This window comes from Ambystoma mexicanum, chromosome 9 (assembly GCF_040938575.1).
Source record: "Ambystoma mexicanum isolate Mex_15411 chromosome 9, UKY_AmexF1_1, whole genome shotgun sequence".
Classification (NCBI taxonomy): Eukaryota; Metazoa; Chordata; class Amphibia; order Caudata; family Ambystomatidae; genus Ambystoma; species Ambystoma mexicanum.
In genome coordinates, this window is record NC_090931.1 from 1,537,667,304 (window position 1) to 1,537,682,138 (window position 14,835).

Consider the following 14,835-nt stretch of genomic DNA (forward strand, 5'->3'; position numbering starts at 1 on the left):
TCTAATCGCCTCGCAGTACCAAGGTTCAACCTAAAAACTGCAGGTGGTGCCAGCTTCCCTGTCCAAGCCGCCAAATGCTGGAATTCTCTGCCTCTTTCTCACAGACTAGCACCATCCTTCTGGATCTTCAGAACCGGAGTAAAAAACGGACTTAGTGACGAGCCTACCCGATGAGGCCCTCTCCACCATTTGCTCTCATTTGTAAATGATTGTCAACAGACCTTACTGTAACCTCTGGTCTTCCCACCCTTGTCAACGTTTTATTTATGCCTATAACATTCACGTGTAACTCCCTGTCCTCAGACCTAACTGTAACCACTGGTCTTCTTACCTGTTGTCAACGTTTTTCTATGCCTGTAACACTCTTTTCCAGCGCCCAGTTACCTCTGGGTTCGGTGCGCGATACAAGTAATATACACATACAAGTAAGCAGTAAGTCCTAAGAAGGCTCCTACTTGAGTTTGAGTAGTTGGACCGACCGAGTCTTGTACAGCCTGGACTTTACTAGGTTAGGGCTTGATCTTCCCTCCTCCTATCTCATGACCAAGGTAGACCACTTTACTCTGACCAACTTGGCATTTACTTGCTTTCATGGTCGGATTGACCTGTTGAAGGGCCTGCAACACATGTCCCAGGTGGTGAAGATGTTCTTCCCACGTTGGGATGAACACTGCTATCTCATCCAAGTATACCATGCAGAAGTTCTCTAACCCATTCGGGAGATGGTTAACTATTCTCTGCAATGTGGCAGGTGCATTCTTTAAGCCAAAGGGCATTACCTTAAACTGGTACACGCCTTATGGAGTTGAGAATGCTGTGTTCTCCTTGGACTGGTCAGTCATGGCAGTCTGCCAATAACTACTTGTCAGATCAAATGTACTGAGGAAATGTGCCAAGCCCAGTTTATCCACCAGTTCATCTGTCCTTGGCAAGGGATGGGCATCAGTCTTGGTAACTGCATTTAATGCCCTATAGTCCACACAGAATCTAAGTTCCTTAGTCCCTGCCTTTGGTACTAACACAGCTGGGCTAGCCCGTGGACTTGTGTGGAGTATTGAATCACTCCAAGCTCAAGCATTGTATTGACCTCTTCCTTAATGTGATTCCTCACGTTATCCTACATCCTGTAGTCCCTGCTTTTAATAGGTACACTATCACCAATGTCAATGTCATGCTGGCCCCAATGGGTCAAGCCTGGTGTAAGTGAGAACAGTGGGGCAAAGTGAGTTAACACATCCTTGCACTTCTGCTGTTGCTGCATTGTCTGATTCGTAGAGAGTTTTACCCCTTCTACTGATCCACCTGAAGGGTGTTCCCTTAGAAGATCTGGGAGAGGAGACAGAAAAAGAAAAGAAAGCTAGACAGTATGTGTGGGAGCGCGAGATTGCCTGTGAGCGAGTGTGTTCTTGTGAAAGGGAGACATACAAGTGAGAAATACAGACCTGTGTGTGTGTGTGTGTGAGGGAGAGAGAGGGAAAGAGAGAAAATCAGCACAAAACACAATTTATGAGTTTGTGTGTGTGTGTGTTTGCATGCATACATGTCTGCAACTTATACACACACTGTTTACAAGGTTGGGGGAACTTGTGGATTCTGTTGGGCACTGACCAAGATTCCTAGAAAAGACCAGGATGGTTTGCGGATCGACGTTTAGAATTTTTTTAAATCACTGAGGTCAACCTTTTTTTAATTACCTGCATGTAAATTGGGATGGATCTTGTTTCTTTAAACGTATTTTTATTTGTTGCATTTGCATTCTTTACTTTCTGAAATGCACAAAAGTAGTCACCTTGACCATTGTTCTGCTGATACTAATATATTTTTTTGATGAAAATAGAAGATCTGGCATCAGCTTCCATTTGTGACGAACTCGGAGAAAGCATTACAGACCGAGATTTGGGTGAGTTACCAATGTGCGTCAGCACGTTCACATTTTAGAAGAAAACAACCCCGGGGCTCCCCCGCTCACTCCAAAAACAACCCCCAGGACTCTCGCATGCTCCAGAATATATATATATATATATACACATATATATATATATATATATACACATATATATATATATATATATACACATATATATATATATATATTTCTGAGGCTTGTGGAATCTGCTTAGATCACATGCTGTGCATAGGCCGACATCTAGTGGAAGCTGCGGAGTATTACAGTTTGTTTTTCGAAAGTCGAAAATGGGCGTCGACACAGGCGTGCCAGTAATACTATCCCTAGTGTGACGTCCACTGTACCCAAGATCCCTCACGCGTGTAGGATCCTCAGATTGTTTTTTTCCGCCATACTGGTCGGAAGCATCTTGCGGAGTTCCCTGGCCTTAGCCATACTTTTGCTGTTATTATAATTTTAATTCTTATTCATTCCCTTCCCCACCCCAACGTCGACCCTCAACCTCGACGACGGCTGGAGAAGTCATCGACCGTCGACTGCTGCACGACGGATCTGGGCCTCGGTAGGCCGCTGGCCTCGGCCCGGGCCTAGTAGGCCGCTGGCCTCGGCCCTTACAAGTAGGGAGAGTGGGGGGTGGTACATACTCTTCACTCTTGATATATAGTTACATTTATATATATTCCTACACTTAGCAGCCCGCTGCCTTAAGGTGCGTATGGAGGGTACCCCTTTTCAATTCTGCCCCAAGTGCAATCGCAAATACCCTTGGGTCGACAGGCACGCCACGTGCAATCTCTGCTTGCCGAGGGATCACCCCGAAGCGAACTGCAGAGCGTGTAGTAGGTTTAAACCTAAGACACTTAAGGACCGTTCGACAAAGCGTTGGGCCCACCACGCCAGGCAGGAGGCCATGGCAGCGGAGGGCGCCTTCAGCGATGGCAGCGACGCCGTACTTTCGGACGGCGAGGGCATTACGGCGTCGAAAGACAGCCGACGAGCGCAGGTCCCCGACCTCGGAAGGTCGTCCGGCAAGGCGGCTATGGGGAAGACCCCCGGCGACGCAAGCGCTACACACCTAACACACACTAAACACACTAAGACCAACCGGACCTCGACGACGTCGACTTCCCGGAAAGAGGCACAAAAAGAACGGTCCGACTCGGTGTCCTCTGGGCGCTCTCGATCGAGATCGCCTCACGACGCAAGGCAATCATCCACTCTTGCCAAGAGTGCCTCGCTACACACACTAACGGAAGTTCGATCGTCGGGAGACGAAGACGACTTCCACCCCCAGGCCGCGCTCCAAGATACCGAGACCGCGGTTAACATCAGTGAGGCCCCACGCCCGAAGCACACAGATACCTCTCCAGACCCTCGACGCCAGGCGTCGAAAGTCTCTGGGGCCCCCAAGGGACAGGGAAAACATTTTTCCACGCACGGAGAAGGGGGGAAACAGCGGAAAGCACAGCCTTCCACCCCTGTAAAGCCTAAGCAGACAAGCAAACACAAGTCTACCCTTGAAAATAAATCACCTGCTAAAGTAATACCCTGTTCCAGGGAATGGTCCAGTGAAGACATAGACAGGGTTATGTCTAGGATGTCTTCCTTGGCTGATTTTTATGATAAGAACCCAGAACACTTTCTTTCATATAACCCTCAAGGGGCCACACCCTCAGGCTCCTCCGATCCTATCCCGCTAAGTAAAGAGCCCCGGGTCGAAAGACCTGAACCCTTCAAGGTTCAGCCTTACTCCACTCCATATTCTACTCCACTCCCCAGTTATCAGGGACAAGTTTTCCCTGAAGAGGACCAGGAGTTTGCATTTATGGAAGAACAAACCGGGACAGATTACTATGCAGAGGATGAGGACCTGGAGGAGGGAGAAGATGAGCAGGAAATTTACAGAGTAGATTCCCCAGTACAAAGCGAAGCCCCAGTTACTGACTCTCCAGTTGATAACCAGCCCCTCCTTAACGAGGTTCTCGCTCGAGCAGCGGAACACTTCCACATCGACACCCACGGTGTACAGGAGGAAAGGGACTTCGCGGAGGAGTTTGTAGGAGAGAGAAGACCGGTCGCTCAGACCATCCCTATCCTCAAATCCATCCAACGAAGAATAGATCCTTCCCTGGTGAATCCTAACCTCACCAGAGCTGTCAACCCCAGAATTGAAAAGATTTTCCGGGCAGCCCAGTCTGACCCTCTGTATATAAAGGGACATCTTAAACCAGATTCCCTAGTGGTGACCAACACTAGAAAGAGGGCTGGCACGCCCTTATCTTCATCAGAAGCTCCTCCCGACAAGGAGAGCAAAAAACTTTACGGGTTTGGCAGAAAGGTAGCCTCAACGTCCGCCTACCAAGCAAGGATTGCGAATTCCACCACCCTGTTGGCTAGTTACAATTGCCATCAATGGGAAGAAGTCGCGGCGCTCATTGCCTCTGCTCCAGAACCGTTAAAGGGCCAGCTGGCTCGGATCTCGGCAGAGGGGAGAGCCGTGTCTGGTTGCATTTTAAAAGCAACTTTCGACGCCGCTGACAACGCAGGGAGATTGATAGCAGAAGGTACTGTTATCAAGAGACATGCGTGGTTACGGCAGTCGGGATTCAAGACAGAAACCCAGGCTTCTTTAATAGACAAGCCAGTGGAACCCGACCTATTGTTTGGGAAAGCGGTCGAAGACGCACTTAAAAATGCCAAAGATGAATATGAGACTCTCAAATCCCTTGGCCAGCTTACCAACAAACCCCCTAACCAGAGGGGGAACAATAATTTTCGTCGCCCACGCGGCCAAAATTCACAAAGAGGCAACTATGCCCAGGGACAAGGTACACAATGGAATAACAACCAGCAGTCTACCCAGAGTTACGGCAGGGGTAACAAGAGAGGTCGTGGAAGAGGCAGAGGCAGCCCCAACAAGGGCGGGGGCACGCCTCCACCAAAACAGTGACGCTCAGTTCAGGGTCCCTTGCCACGCAACCCCAGTAGGGGGACGCATTTCCACCTTCACCCAGGCTTGGGAAGGGATCACCTCAGACAGATGGGTGCTGTCAACAGTATCCGCAGGATATTGTATAGAACTACTGCAGCGTCCCCGGAATCATCCTCCACGACAAAGAGTGCACTCCCTAGAGCATCAAAGGATCCTTCTCGAGGAGATCGCCATTCTGCTAGAAAAGGACGCGATAGAACTCGTCCCAGGACACCAGGTAAACAAGGGTATCTATTCAACTTACTTCCTTGTGCCAAAGAAAGATTTGACAATGCGCCCAGTATTGGACTTACGGCCTGCCAACAAATATGTCAAGCCCCAAAAATTCCGTATGACCACGCTACAAGAGGTAATCCCCCTCCTAAAAAAGGGGGATTACATGGCAACCTTGGATATGAAAGATGCTTATTTTCATATTTCCATGCTCCCAGCGCACAAAAAGTACTTGCGCTTCAAGGTGGACAGTCGCCACTACCAATTCAAGGTACTGCCCTTCGGGATAGCTTCAGCACCAAGGGTATTCACCAAGGTACTGGCGGTGGCGGCTGCACACCTACGCAGGGAAGCAATCCCGGTGTACCCTTATCTGGACGACTGGCTCATAACGGGGGAAACCCCAGGAATTTGCAGGTCAAACATTCAGAGGACTATCGACCTCCTCCACGAATTAGGCTTCTCCATCAACGAGAAAAAGTCAAGTCTGGTGCCAAGCACCTCAAAACAGTTTCTAGGAGCTATCCTAGATACTCAGAAAGGATTGACCTTCCCTTCGGAAGAGAGAATTCGGAATATACTTCTGCAAATTCCGCATTATCAGTCAGGTCAACAGATAACAGTACGCAAAGCTATGCGGTTACTGGGCATGATGGCGTCATGCATTTACCTGGTCCCCCACGCGCGTCTGCGCATGCGTCCCATGCAGGAATGGTTGGCGAAACAGTGGTCTCAGGCAAGTGGTCATTGGGACGATCTAGTGGTCGTTTCGCCAACACTCGTACAGAGCCTACACTGGTGGACAAGAGAGAATCTCGCAAAGGGGAAACCCTTTTACGATCCCGAAGTACAAGCCGTGGTGACTACAGATGCATGCCTAACTGGGTGGGGAGCTCACCATCTCCACCACACAGCTCAGGGTCTCTGGTCTCACTCAGTAGCCAAGAACCACATCAATCTGCTAGAGCTTCTGGCAGTATTCCGAGCGCTAAGGGCGTTCGAGCCCCATCTACTGAACTTGTCGGTGCAGATCAGGACGGACAGCACGACAGCCATGTTCTATCTGAACAAGCAAGGGGGGACTCGTTCGCCAAATCTGTCCAAGCTTGCCCAGAAAATATGGATATGGGCACTCAGACGGAACATCTTCCTGTCATCGCAACATGTTCCAGGGGAGCTCAATTCCCTAGCGGATGCTCTAAGCAGAAACTCCCTCCCAGAAGAACACGAATGGGTCCTTCACAGAGACGTAGTAGAAGATCTCTTCTCTCAGTGGGGTTTCCCCACTATAGACCTATTCGCCACAAGCGAAAACAAACAATGCCCAGGATTTGCATCCAGGTTCCCCCAGCCGGACTCCCAAGGGAATGCCCTGTGGATGAACTGGTCAGGGATGTTTGCGTACGCTTTTCCACCAACTCCTCTCATCAGGAAGGTGGTGTACAAGATGAACAAGGAATCTATGACGCTCATCCTAGTTGCTCCCATGTGGGCGAGACAACCATGGTTTCCACACCTACGCAGGATGGCGGTGTGCGAACCCATCAGACTCCCAGCCTGGTACAACCTACTGTCCCAGCAACAGGGTCAAACAGTGCATCAGGAACCCAACTCTATGAACCTAGCAGCATGGCTCCTGAAGTCATAGAGTTTGGACATCTCAAATTACCACAGAGGTGTATGGACATTCTAAAGGAGTCCAGGAAACCAAATACAAGGCACTGTTACTTTGATAAGTGGAAAAGATTTGTTATCTGGTGCCAGAATAAACAAATCAACCCGGTTGATTGCACTCCTTCCAACGTTGTGACATACATGCTCCACCTGCTGGATGCAGGGTTGGTTTTTAACTCGCTGAAAGTACACCTGGCAGCCCTCTCGGCTTACACCACATCCCATAACAAGGTCTCGTGGTGGAAAGTACCAGTGGTTAAAGCCTTCATGGAAGGAGTAAAGAGACTTCACCCTCCTATTTCGAACCCACCGCCAGGATGGGACCTCAACGTGGTGCTAGCTAAGCTCATGGGACACCCATTCGAACCCATGCATAAAAGTAGTCTCAAACACCTGACTTATAAAACGGCCTTCTTAGTAGCCATTACCTCCATAAGAAGGGTCAGTGAAATTCAGGCTCTGTCAGTGCAGGATCCTTTCTTTACTATCCACAAGGACAAACTGGTTTTACGCACACACCCTAGGTTCTCACCTAAATTCATATCCAAGTTCCATGTAAACCAGTCCATCGAGCTTCCGGCTTTCTTCCAAAACCCGCAAAGCTCGGCTGAGGTGAAACTACACACCCTAGATGTGCGTAGGGCGGTCCTATACTATGTAAATAAAACCAGACCGCTAAGGAAAACAGATCAACTGTTTGTCTCCGTAGCTACAGGCAGAGAGGGGGATCGCGTCTCTAAAGGCGCTATCTCGAAGTGGATTATCAACTGTATACAGCTGTGTTACTCTCTTTCTGACAAGACTCTGCCTTTTACGCCAAGGGCCCACTCTACTAGAGGCATTGGTGCCACTCTGGCTTTCATTGCAAATGTTCCCCTCGACACCATTTGCAAAGCGGCTACTTGGAGCTCTATTCACACTTTTACTCAGCATTACTGCATTGACACTCATTCCAAGACAGATACACAAGTGGGACAAGCGGTTCTAAGACACCTGTTTGCTCATGACCCTTCTCACATCCCACCTCCTTCTTCTGGTACTGCTCGCTAATCTATGCACAGCATGTGATCTAAGCAGATTCCACAAGCCTCAGAAGGGATACATTACTCACCGTAATCGTATTTCTGATGCTTGTATCTGCTTAGATTCACATGCGACCCACCCTTCCTCCCCTCCGAGAGAAGGCGCATGATTGCTTGTAGTCTTACCTTTTCTGTCTATCTGCTTGGATTATCTGTACTCACGCTACTCCTCATGCTTCCTCATGTCAGAAAAAATACAATCTGAGGATCCTACACGCGTGAGGGATCTTGGGTACAGTGGACGTCACACTAGGGATAGTATTACTGGCACGCCTGTGTCGACGCCCATTTTCGACTTTCGAAAAACAAACTGTAATACTCCGCAGCTTCCACTAGATGTCGGCCTATGCACAGCATGTGAATCTAAGCAGATACAAGCATCAGAAATACGATTACGGTGAGTAATGTATCCCATATATATATATATATATATATATATATATATATATATATATATACACACACACACACACACACACACACACACACACACACACACACACACACACACACACACACACACACACACACACACACACACACACACACACACACACACACACACACACACACACACACACACACACACACACACACACACACACACACACACACACACCCCCCCCCCCCCCCCCCCCCCCCCCCCCCCCCCCCCCCCTTTATCTCATATAATCCCGGTTCCGTTCCTCCGACTGGGATCACTGGATTCAAACACCCTGAACCTGCGCTCACTGGAAAGGACAGAGCGCACACTTCCAGGGTATTTATTTGCTGGATCGGTCATGCCTACTCACCCTAGGCCTGGCCATGTCATACTGAGCATGTGCGGCGGGGGCCATGTTGGGATGGGATATGCATAAACATTCATTTCCCATCCCACGCCAGCTTTTTTAAAGAAATTGTTTTGCTGCAATTTCAGGATGGGGCATGTAAGGGGGGCATGGTATCGAAGTAAAGACAGACACAAATGATCACAGTTCAAGGGTGTTTAATAAACTGTGTAATGGGTGAGATAAACGCCTAATCCAAACCTAAATCTAAGCTGGGAGCAAGCTACGACCATCAAATAATAACACCGTACAAGTAGCGTCTAGTAAAATCAAAACGGCCTATAATAAAAAAAACTATTGCCAATTCTTAGCGCTATGCTATAAAATAGTGTGGGATAATGTTCACAAGAAAAGGAAGAAGTGTTCACAAAATAAGTCGGCATGGTCTGGCTGGGGTCTCCCATCATCACGTTTTCTAACATGGGACAAGGCTGGACTCCTAAGCACAGCACACTCCTGGGCTTCTCCAGCGCAAGGTTACAATTCCTTTCAACGATACCAGGACCTTCTGGGGCAAAGTCTCTTTTATGCAAAGTCTCTTGCTTTAGAAGGCCTGATGGAGCATAAACAACAAACAAACAAGTTCCTTTGGTAATATTTTACGTTGGGCGATTACTCTTCGCCCCTCGGATCCTCCCTCAGCCGGGCTCTGATCCTTCTTCCAACAATAGCCTCCCTCAGTCGGGTTCACTACGGCCTTCCTTTCAAAATATCACCATGTAATATTCGAGAGTCTCAATGTCTCTTTAAACAATCACTCACTGTGGACATTCCCTGGTCTGGTTCACTCTTCTCGACACAATTTTAACAGGTGTATTATGATTCACCCTGATTCACAGGCATCCCTCAGCCGGGTTCACATTTGCCAAATACACAGTTCACTTTGCTTTCTCGCAATGCAGGATTCACGTCCCTTTGATTTCCTCCTGTCAACGTGTCGGAGACTTTCGATTGTATAAAGGGTTTGACTTGACCCTTGAATGACCACTCTGACACCTCACGCCAGCCTCTCCAGGGGGCTCCTGCTATTTGTAGTTTCAACAAAGGGGACCAGCCAGAGTCCTTTTGAATGAGCGCCTACGTACCTGACCACTCTGCAGCTGGTCCTTCACTGGAATTTCTTAACAGCTCGAACACACACAAGTTCTTTGTTCACAATGTTGCCGTTTGCAACCTTGGGCTCAACACAGTCCAGTTTACTATCCGCTTTCTCCGACTCACCGGCTGTGCTGAATCCGTTGGCGTTTCTTTTCTTTGGAGTCGAGGACGGTACCACGGTAGGGAGCGCGTCTCCCCGCCTCGGTTATCAGTGCGGAAGGGCTCTGTGCACCGTTGGCATTTCACACACCACACGCCACCTGTAGTTCCCGGTCTTATGATTCCTTTCACAGAGGCTTCATGGGTCTGGGTTGAAAAGGGCAAGGGCACTTCCCTCCTTGTCATCCTTTTAGGTCTCAACACCTTTCTCCTCTGTTTGAACGCCGTCCTGGAATAGCTGCTTCCTCGTTTGTTTGGCCTTGCTCAAAGTGTGCTCTCGTGCTCTGCCTTTAATCCCTGTGGGGAAGGGAAAGGGCTCTCGGGTGTGTGTAGTTATTGTCAATTGCCTGACTCTGCCTGACCCTTTTGTTGGGACATATCAGTTAAACGGCTCTGGTTTTAGTCCATTGTCTTTCACGGTGTAAAAGTATTTTTGTCGGAAAAGGGGTTGGGGGAGTAGAGCTTCTAAATACCCTACAGGGTAGGATGGGGAAAAGGTGTTATAGGGAGAGGGTACCGTGTCTCACACTTCGGTGTCCCACTTCCACTCCCCGAAGACCCCTCATCCAGGTGATCCTCCCCCACTGGTCCACTCCCAGAAACTGGATCCAACAGCGATGGCTGTGTCCTGGCCACCTGGATGACAGATCTCTGGGGGCTAGCAGGTGAGACACTTTCAGGTTTCTCACAGGACCACCACCAGGCATCAAAACCTCGGGCCTATCCTAAAAGCACCTCAGTTCCTCAGTCCACTCCCTATTCTACCTCATTTTCCTGCGGTGTCCAAACAAAGGACCGTGTGCTTCCCAAACATTTGCTATCACAGGGTCTTTGCCTTTGTCTGTTCCGATGCGCCCAATGTCCTGTTGTCTCCTGGGTTGGGATGGCTTAGGAAACTGCTACCAGGACTTGCAGCTGCCCCTCTTGCTTTAGGGGTTTGCCTTTGTGCATTTGGTTAGGAATTATCTAGGAACTTCTGTATAGGGTTGTGTTCCTCTTGCTACTTGCGTTCTCACAGGTTTCTAACTTATTTGGCTAGTCTGCAGCTTCTCTTAGCAAAGCTTGGCTCCTGCCAGCCTTCGGGTCCAGTTTCGTACTAGGCCTATGAAGGTAGCCTTCTCCTTCACCCTTACATGTCTTCCTAACTTAGTGGCTTATGTGTCTTGCCTAATGCAGGTTCAGACTCCCTGATACACCTTTTCTTTCTCTTCTCACTGCAACACACTGCTCTGCCTCTGTAATGCTGTCCTAACACCCTGAACATCAGGAGGATGGCGCCTCGTTTTATACGTGGGCTCTAGGAGCAATTTCGCAATTGTTCAATCCTTCCATATGTCTTTTCCACTTGTAATAAGGTGGGCTTGTGCTTCCCTTATTGTGGCTAGCCCATGCCCTGGGTACTGCGGTGCAGGATTAGGAAAGGTATGTACGCTATATTGGGATCAGGAACCTGTAATGGCGGCAGATTTCCTGCACCCTAGTGAGTTTGTTTTCCATGTTTCTAGCATCCATTCACTGAGCGCGGCCACTTGTTCTACCTGTACCCTGCTGCTACCACCAGAGTCCAATTTGGTTTAGATTTGTTCCCCATGCCGGGGCTTGGGCACCCAGTGTATGCAGCTGGCGAGTCACTCCTGTGCCATGAGCCGCGAGTGGCACTGAAATGATGGTCATGAGCCCTTCCCTGGCACTGCTTTTCCTTGGTGTGGCTACCCTGGGGATGACAACACATCCCCTGAATGCAATGCTGTGTGGTGTGCTCTCCTGCCTGCCCCATGCTATACCTTTCCCTTGCACTGGTATGAGGGCTTTCTCCTGGTCTGTGTATTTGCTGCACCCTAAAACTGCACGAGGGAGGACTCTGAAGCGCCATGTACCACCTCCACGTGCTGCATCACAGCCAGTGGCTCCCTCTGGGGCGACAAATAGGAGTCTTTGACACAATAGGCAAAGAGCAAGTCAGGGCAGTCTGTAGCTGCACAATACTTCTTCAGTGTTCTGCCGGGGGCGAGCAGGCTGCTTCTAGACCGGTTATCTGTATGTGAAATCCTAAACCTCTGATGGTTGAGCTTCTCCGTTATATTATTGCTAATCTCTTTTAACTGCTGCTGTATCATTTTGTTCATTTATATTCCTTTATTTTTTATTCTTTCTGGCACCATGGTCGTCCTTGACCTGGTAATTTGTTTTGATTTTTACTACCTTTTGTTCTGCGCTAACAACCCCGTGGTGTTAGATTGTTATATATATCGTTTTTCAAGCTTGTAAAAAAATATGGACAGAAGGACGTAGTGGAGACAGGGGGAGGAGGAAACAATTCGAGGCTAGGGTGGGGGGATGTAGAGAAGTAGAGAGAAAAGAGGGAGGCATGTACAGATAAATGGTAGGAGGTATTGAGGGAGTGAAGGTGGTGAGAGCAAGAGAAAGAAGTAGTGAGACATAGCATGTAACAGAGAGAGAAAAAACTCTGACAACCAGGCCGAGAGTGGGGTCAGTGGAAGAGTGTATAGAGATACAGTGACACAACCTATGTTTGGCCCAGTTTATACTTTTATTAACATTCCAAATATTCAGTCAGAACAGCAGAGGAAGTAGTTCTAAGGATCAAGTGTTACACGGGGCTAAAATCGTAAGTTTATTTCTGATGCTTGTTAATCTGCTTAGAACAACATGCTGTGCATATAGTCTGACATCCAGTGGTAACCGCAGAGTATTGCATCTTGTCTTTCGAGAATCGAAAGGGGACGTCGACATGGGCGTGCCTGTAACACTATCCCTACATGACGTGTAGTGTACCCAAAATCCCTCACGCGTCGAGGTCCCGCAGATTAATTCTTTCCACCCAGCATACTGGTCGCCTTATGCAGAGCTCGTCCAGAGACATTGCTATTGTTATCCTTCGACCTTTGGTCACATATTAAGTTATTTAATATTATCCTACTGTCACTTCCATCGATGGCTGTTTCCAAATTTCCGCCAAAGCCGGTTCCACGGATCTTCGACGGACAGTGTTCCAGTCGGCGCTGCCGCCCACGTGGCCGGGCCTTCTGGCCGGCCTACACAGTAGGGAGAGTGGGGTCGGGGTGGACATTTCCTTTTCCAAGAATGCCTTTACCTTTCCTCTCTCTTTGTTCCCTGGGTCATTTTGTCACTATATATTTCCTCAGCTGTGAAGAGCACTCCATTTAGGCTTTGTCCTTCTTGTAAGGCCAAATTTCCCTGGAAGGATAAACAGTGTAATTGTAATCAGTGTCTGTCCCTTAATCACGACAAGACGGTTTGTGCGGCTTGCAAGCTCCTGCATTCGAAGACACTGAAGGAGCGCCGTGTTAAGCGGTGGGCGGCCTACGGAATGTCGCAGGCCAAGTCTAGTTCTCCGGCTGCCACAACCGCCGATTGTGACGAGGGGCTGGGTGACGAACAGGCCTCCGATTCAGAGGTGATTGACCTCTCGGCGGAGCATTCCCGCTCCACGGCGTCTGTCCCCGGCACCGCTAGGCAAGGCTCAGGTCCTGCTATGTAGACTGTACACCCCGGCGACAAAGATGCACACTCTTCACACACTAAGAACACAACCCCAGGGACACCTTTGACGAAACAATCAAAAGCTGTCCATAGCGCCAACGGGCACACCGGAAATTTCGCCCGTGCCCGCTGACCGTCAGGATCGGCAGCCCTCCCGCAACCGCAGGTGCGCCTTGCGACTGGGCCCTCTAAACTGAATGGTGCTGCCCCCAATATTCAGGAGTCTGTCGCGACGCATCGGAAGAAGGCGTCCACAGTCGAAGGCCCCGGTTCCGCCGAAAGTAACCGCTCAACCGAAGGCCAGAACTACACAACTTCCCGACTCTGAGGTGATTACCGAAAGCCTCGCTAGGATTATTTCGGCAGATAGTCAGAAGCTACGGGCCAAGGATTCGTCGAAACCCAAGGACAAACCCAAGGACTCATCGAAATCCAGAGATGGGCCAAACGATTCATCGGAATCCACGGAGCGGCCTAAGGACAAACTGCTTCAACCGGCAGTCCCCCGAAAGGATTTTTCGGAAGGCACCGGAGGGATTTCAACGACGTTAGAGTGGAAATCTCAACGTTCTGTGACGGAAGATCCATTATGAGAGCCGTTTCCACTCGTGGACCCTTCTGGTTCATCTATTTGGACCAGGGAGAAGTTTGAGGGATGTATGGAGAGGTTAGAGAGATTTGTAGAACTGTCTCAGAAATCCACGCCCAAAAGGCCTAGGGAGGGGAATCCCCCTCTCCCTGTGGCCAAACTACAAAAGGTGTTTGACCCTTCTCAAGAAGAAGAGTATATTTATGACCTCGCTGAGGAGGAGGTTCCTGTGGGCCTATACAATCAAGATGAATATCCTTTTGCTTACACTGATGATGTTCATTTGGACTCCACAGAGGGTTGGGAAGACAACCCGACCTGGTTGATCCTCAGCCTTGGCAGTCACCTAATCCAACACCAGAACCTGATGCCTTGTGCTTGGACTCCCTCCGCCCTCCCCCAACAACATCCACTCGACAAGCCTCCACGGTTGACGAGCAAATGGCGTTCAATGCCATATTAAGGAAAGCAGCGGAACATTTCCACATTGCTACCCAGGAAGCTGTTCCAGAAGCTGATTTTTGTGGAGGGCATCCTAAAAGAAAAACCACCGGCCAGCCAAGCGATTCCTCTGTTAAATTCAATCAAAAAGCAGTTGGCCGCTTCTTTATTGACGCCTGCCCTAACTAGAGCAGTAAATCCTAGGGTAGAAAAATAGTTTCGACCTTCCCCCTGTGAGCCCCTTTACAACAGGGGCCATGCTACACCAGACTCGCTGGTAGTAACAACAACAGTTCCTCTATCAACTGGGGAGGGACCCCCTGACA

At 49.2% G+C, this 14,835-nt stretch overlaps 1 protein-coding gene across 4 annotated transcripts in view; it reads left to right on the forward strand.

Moving 5' to 3' along the window:
* Window positions 1-14,835, forward strand: part of LOC138489469 (zinc finger protein 436-like) — a 246,579-nt gene that overhangs the window by 91,586 nt on the left and 140,158 nt on the right. For 3 of the 4 annotated variants that reach the window (XM_069617200.1, XM_069617201.1, XM_069617202.1), the window contains exon 4: window positions 1,838-1,900. The exons of the other annotated variant lie outside the window; for it this stretch is intronic. In XM_069617200.1, the coding sequence (XP_069473301.1) occupies window positions 1,838-1,900 (63 nt within the window). The remainder of the gene's footprint in view (window positions 1-1,837; window positions 1,901-14,835) is intronic. 4 annotated transcript variants of the gene reach the window in all.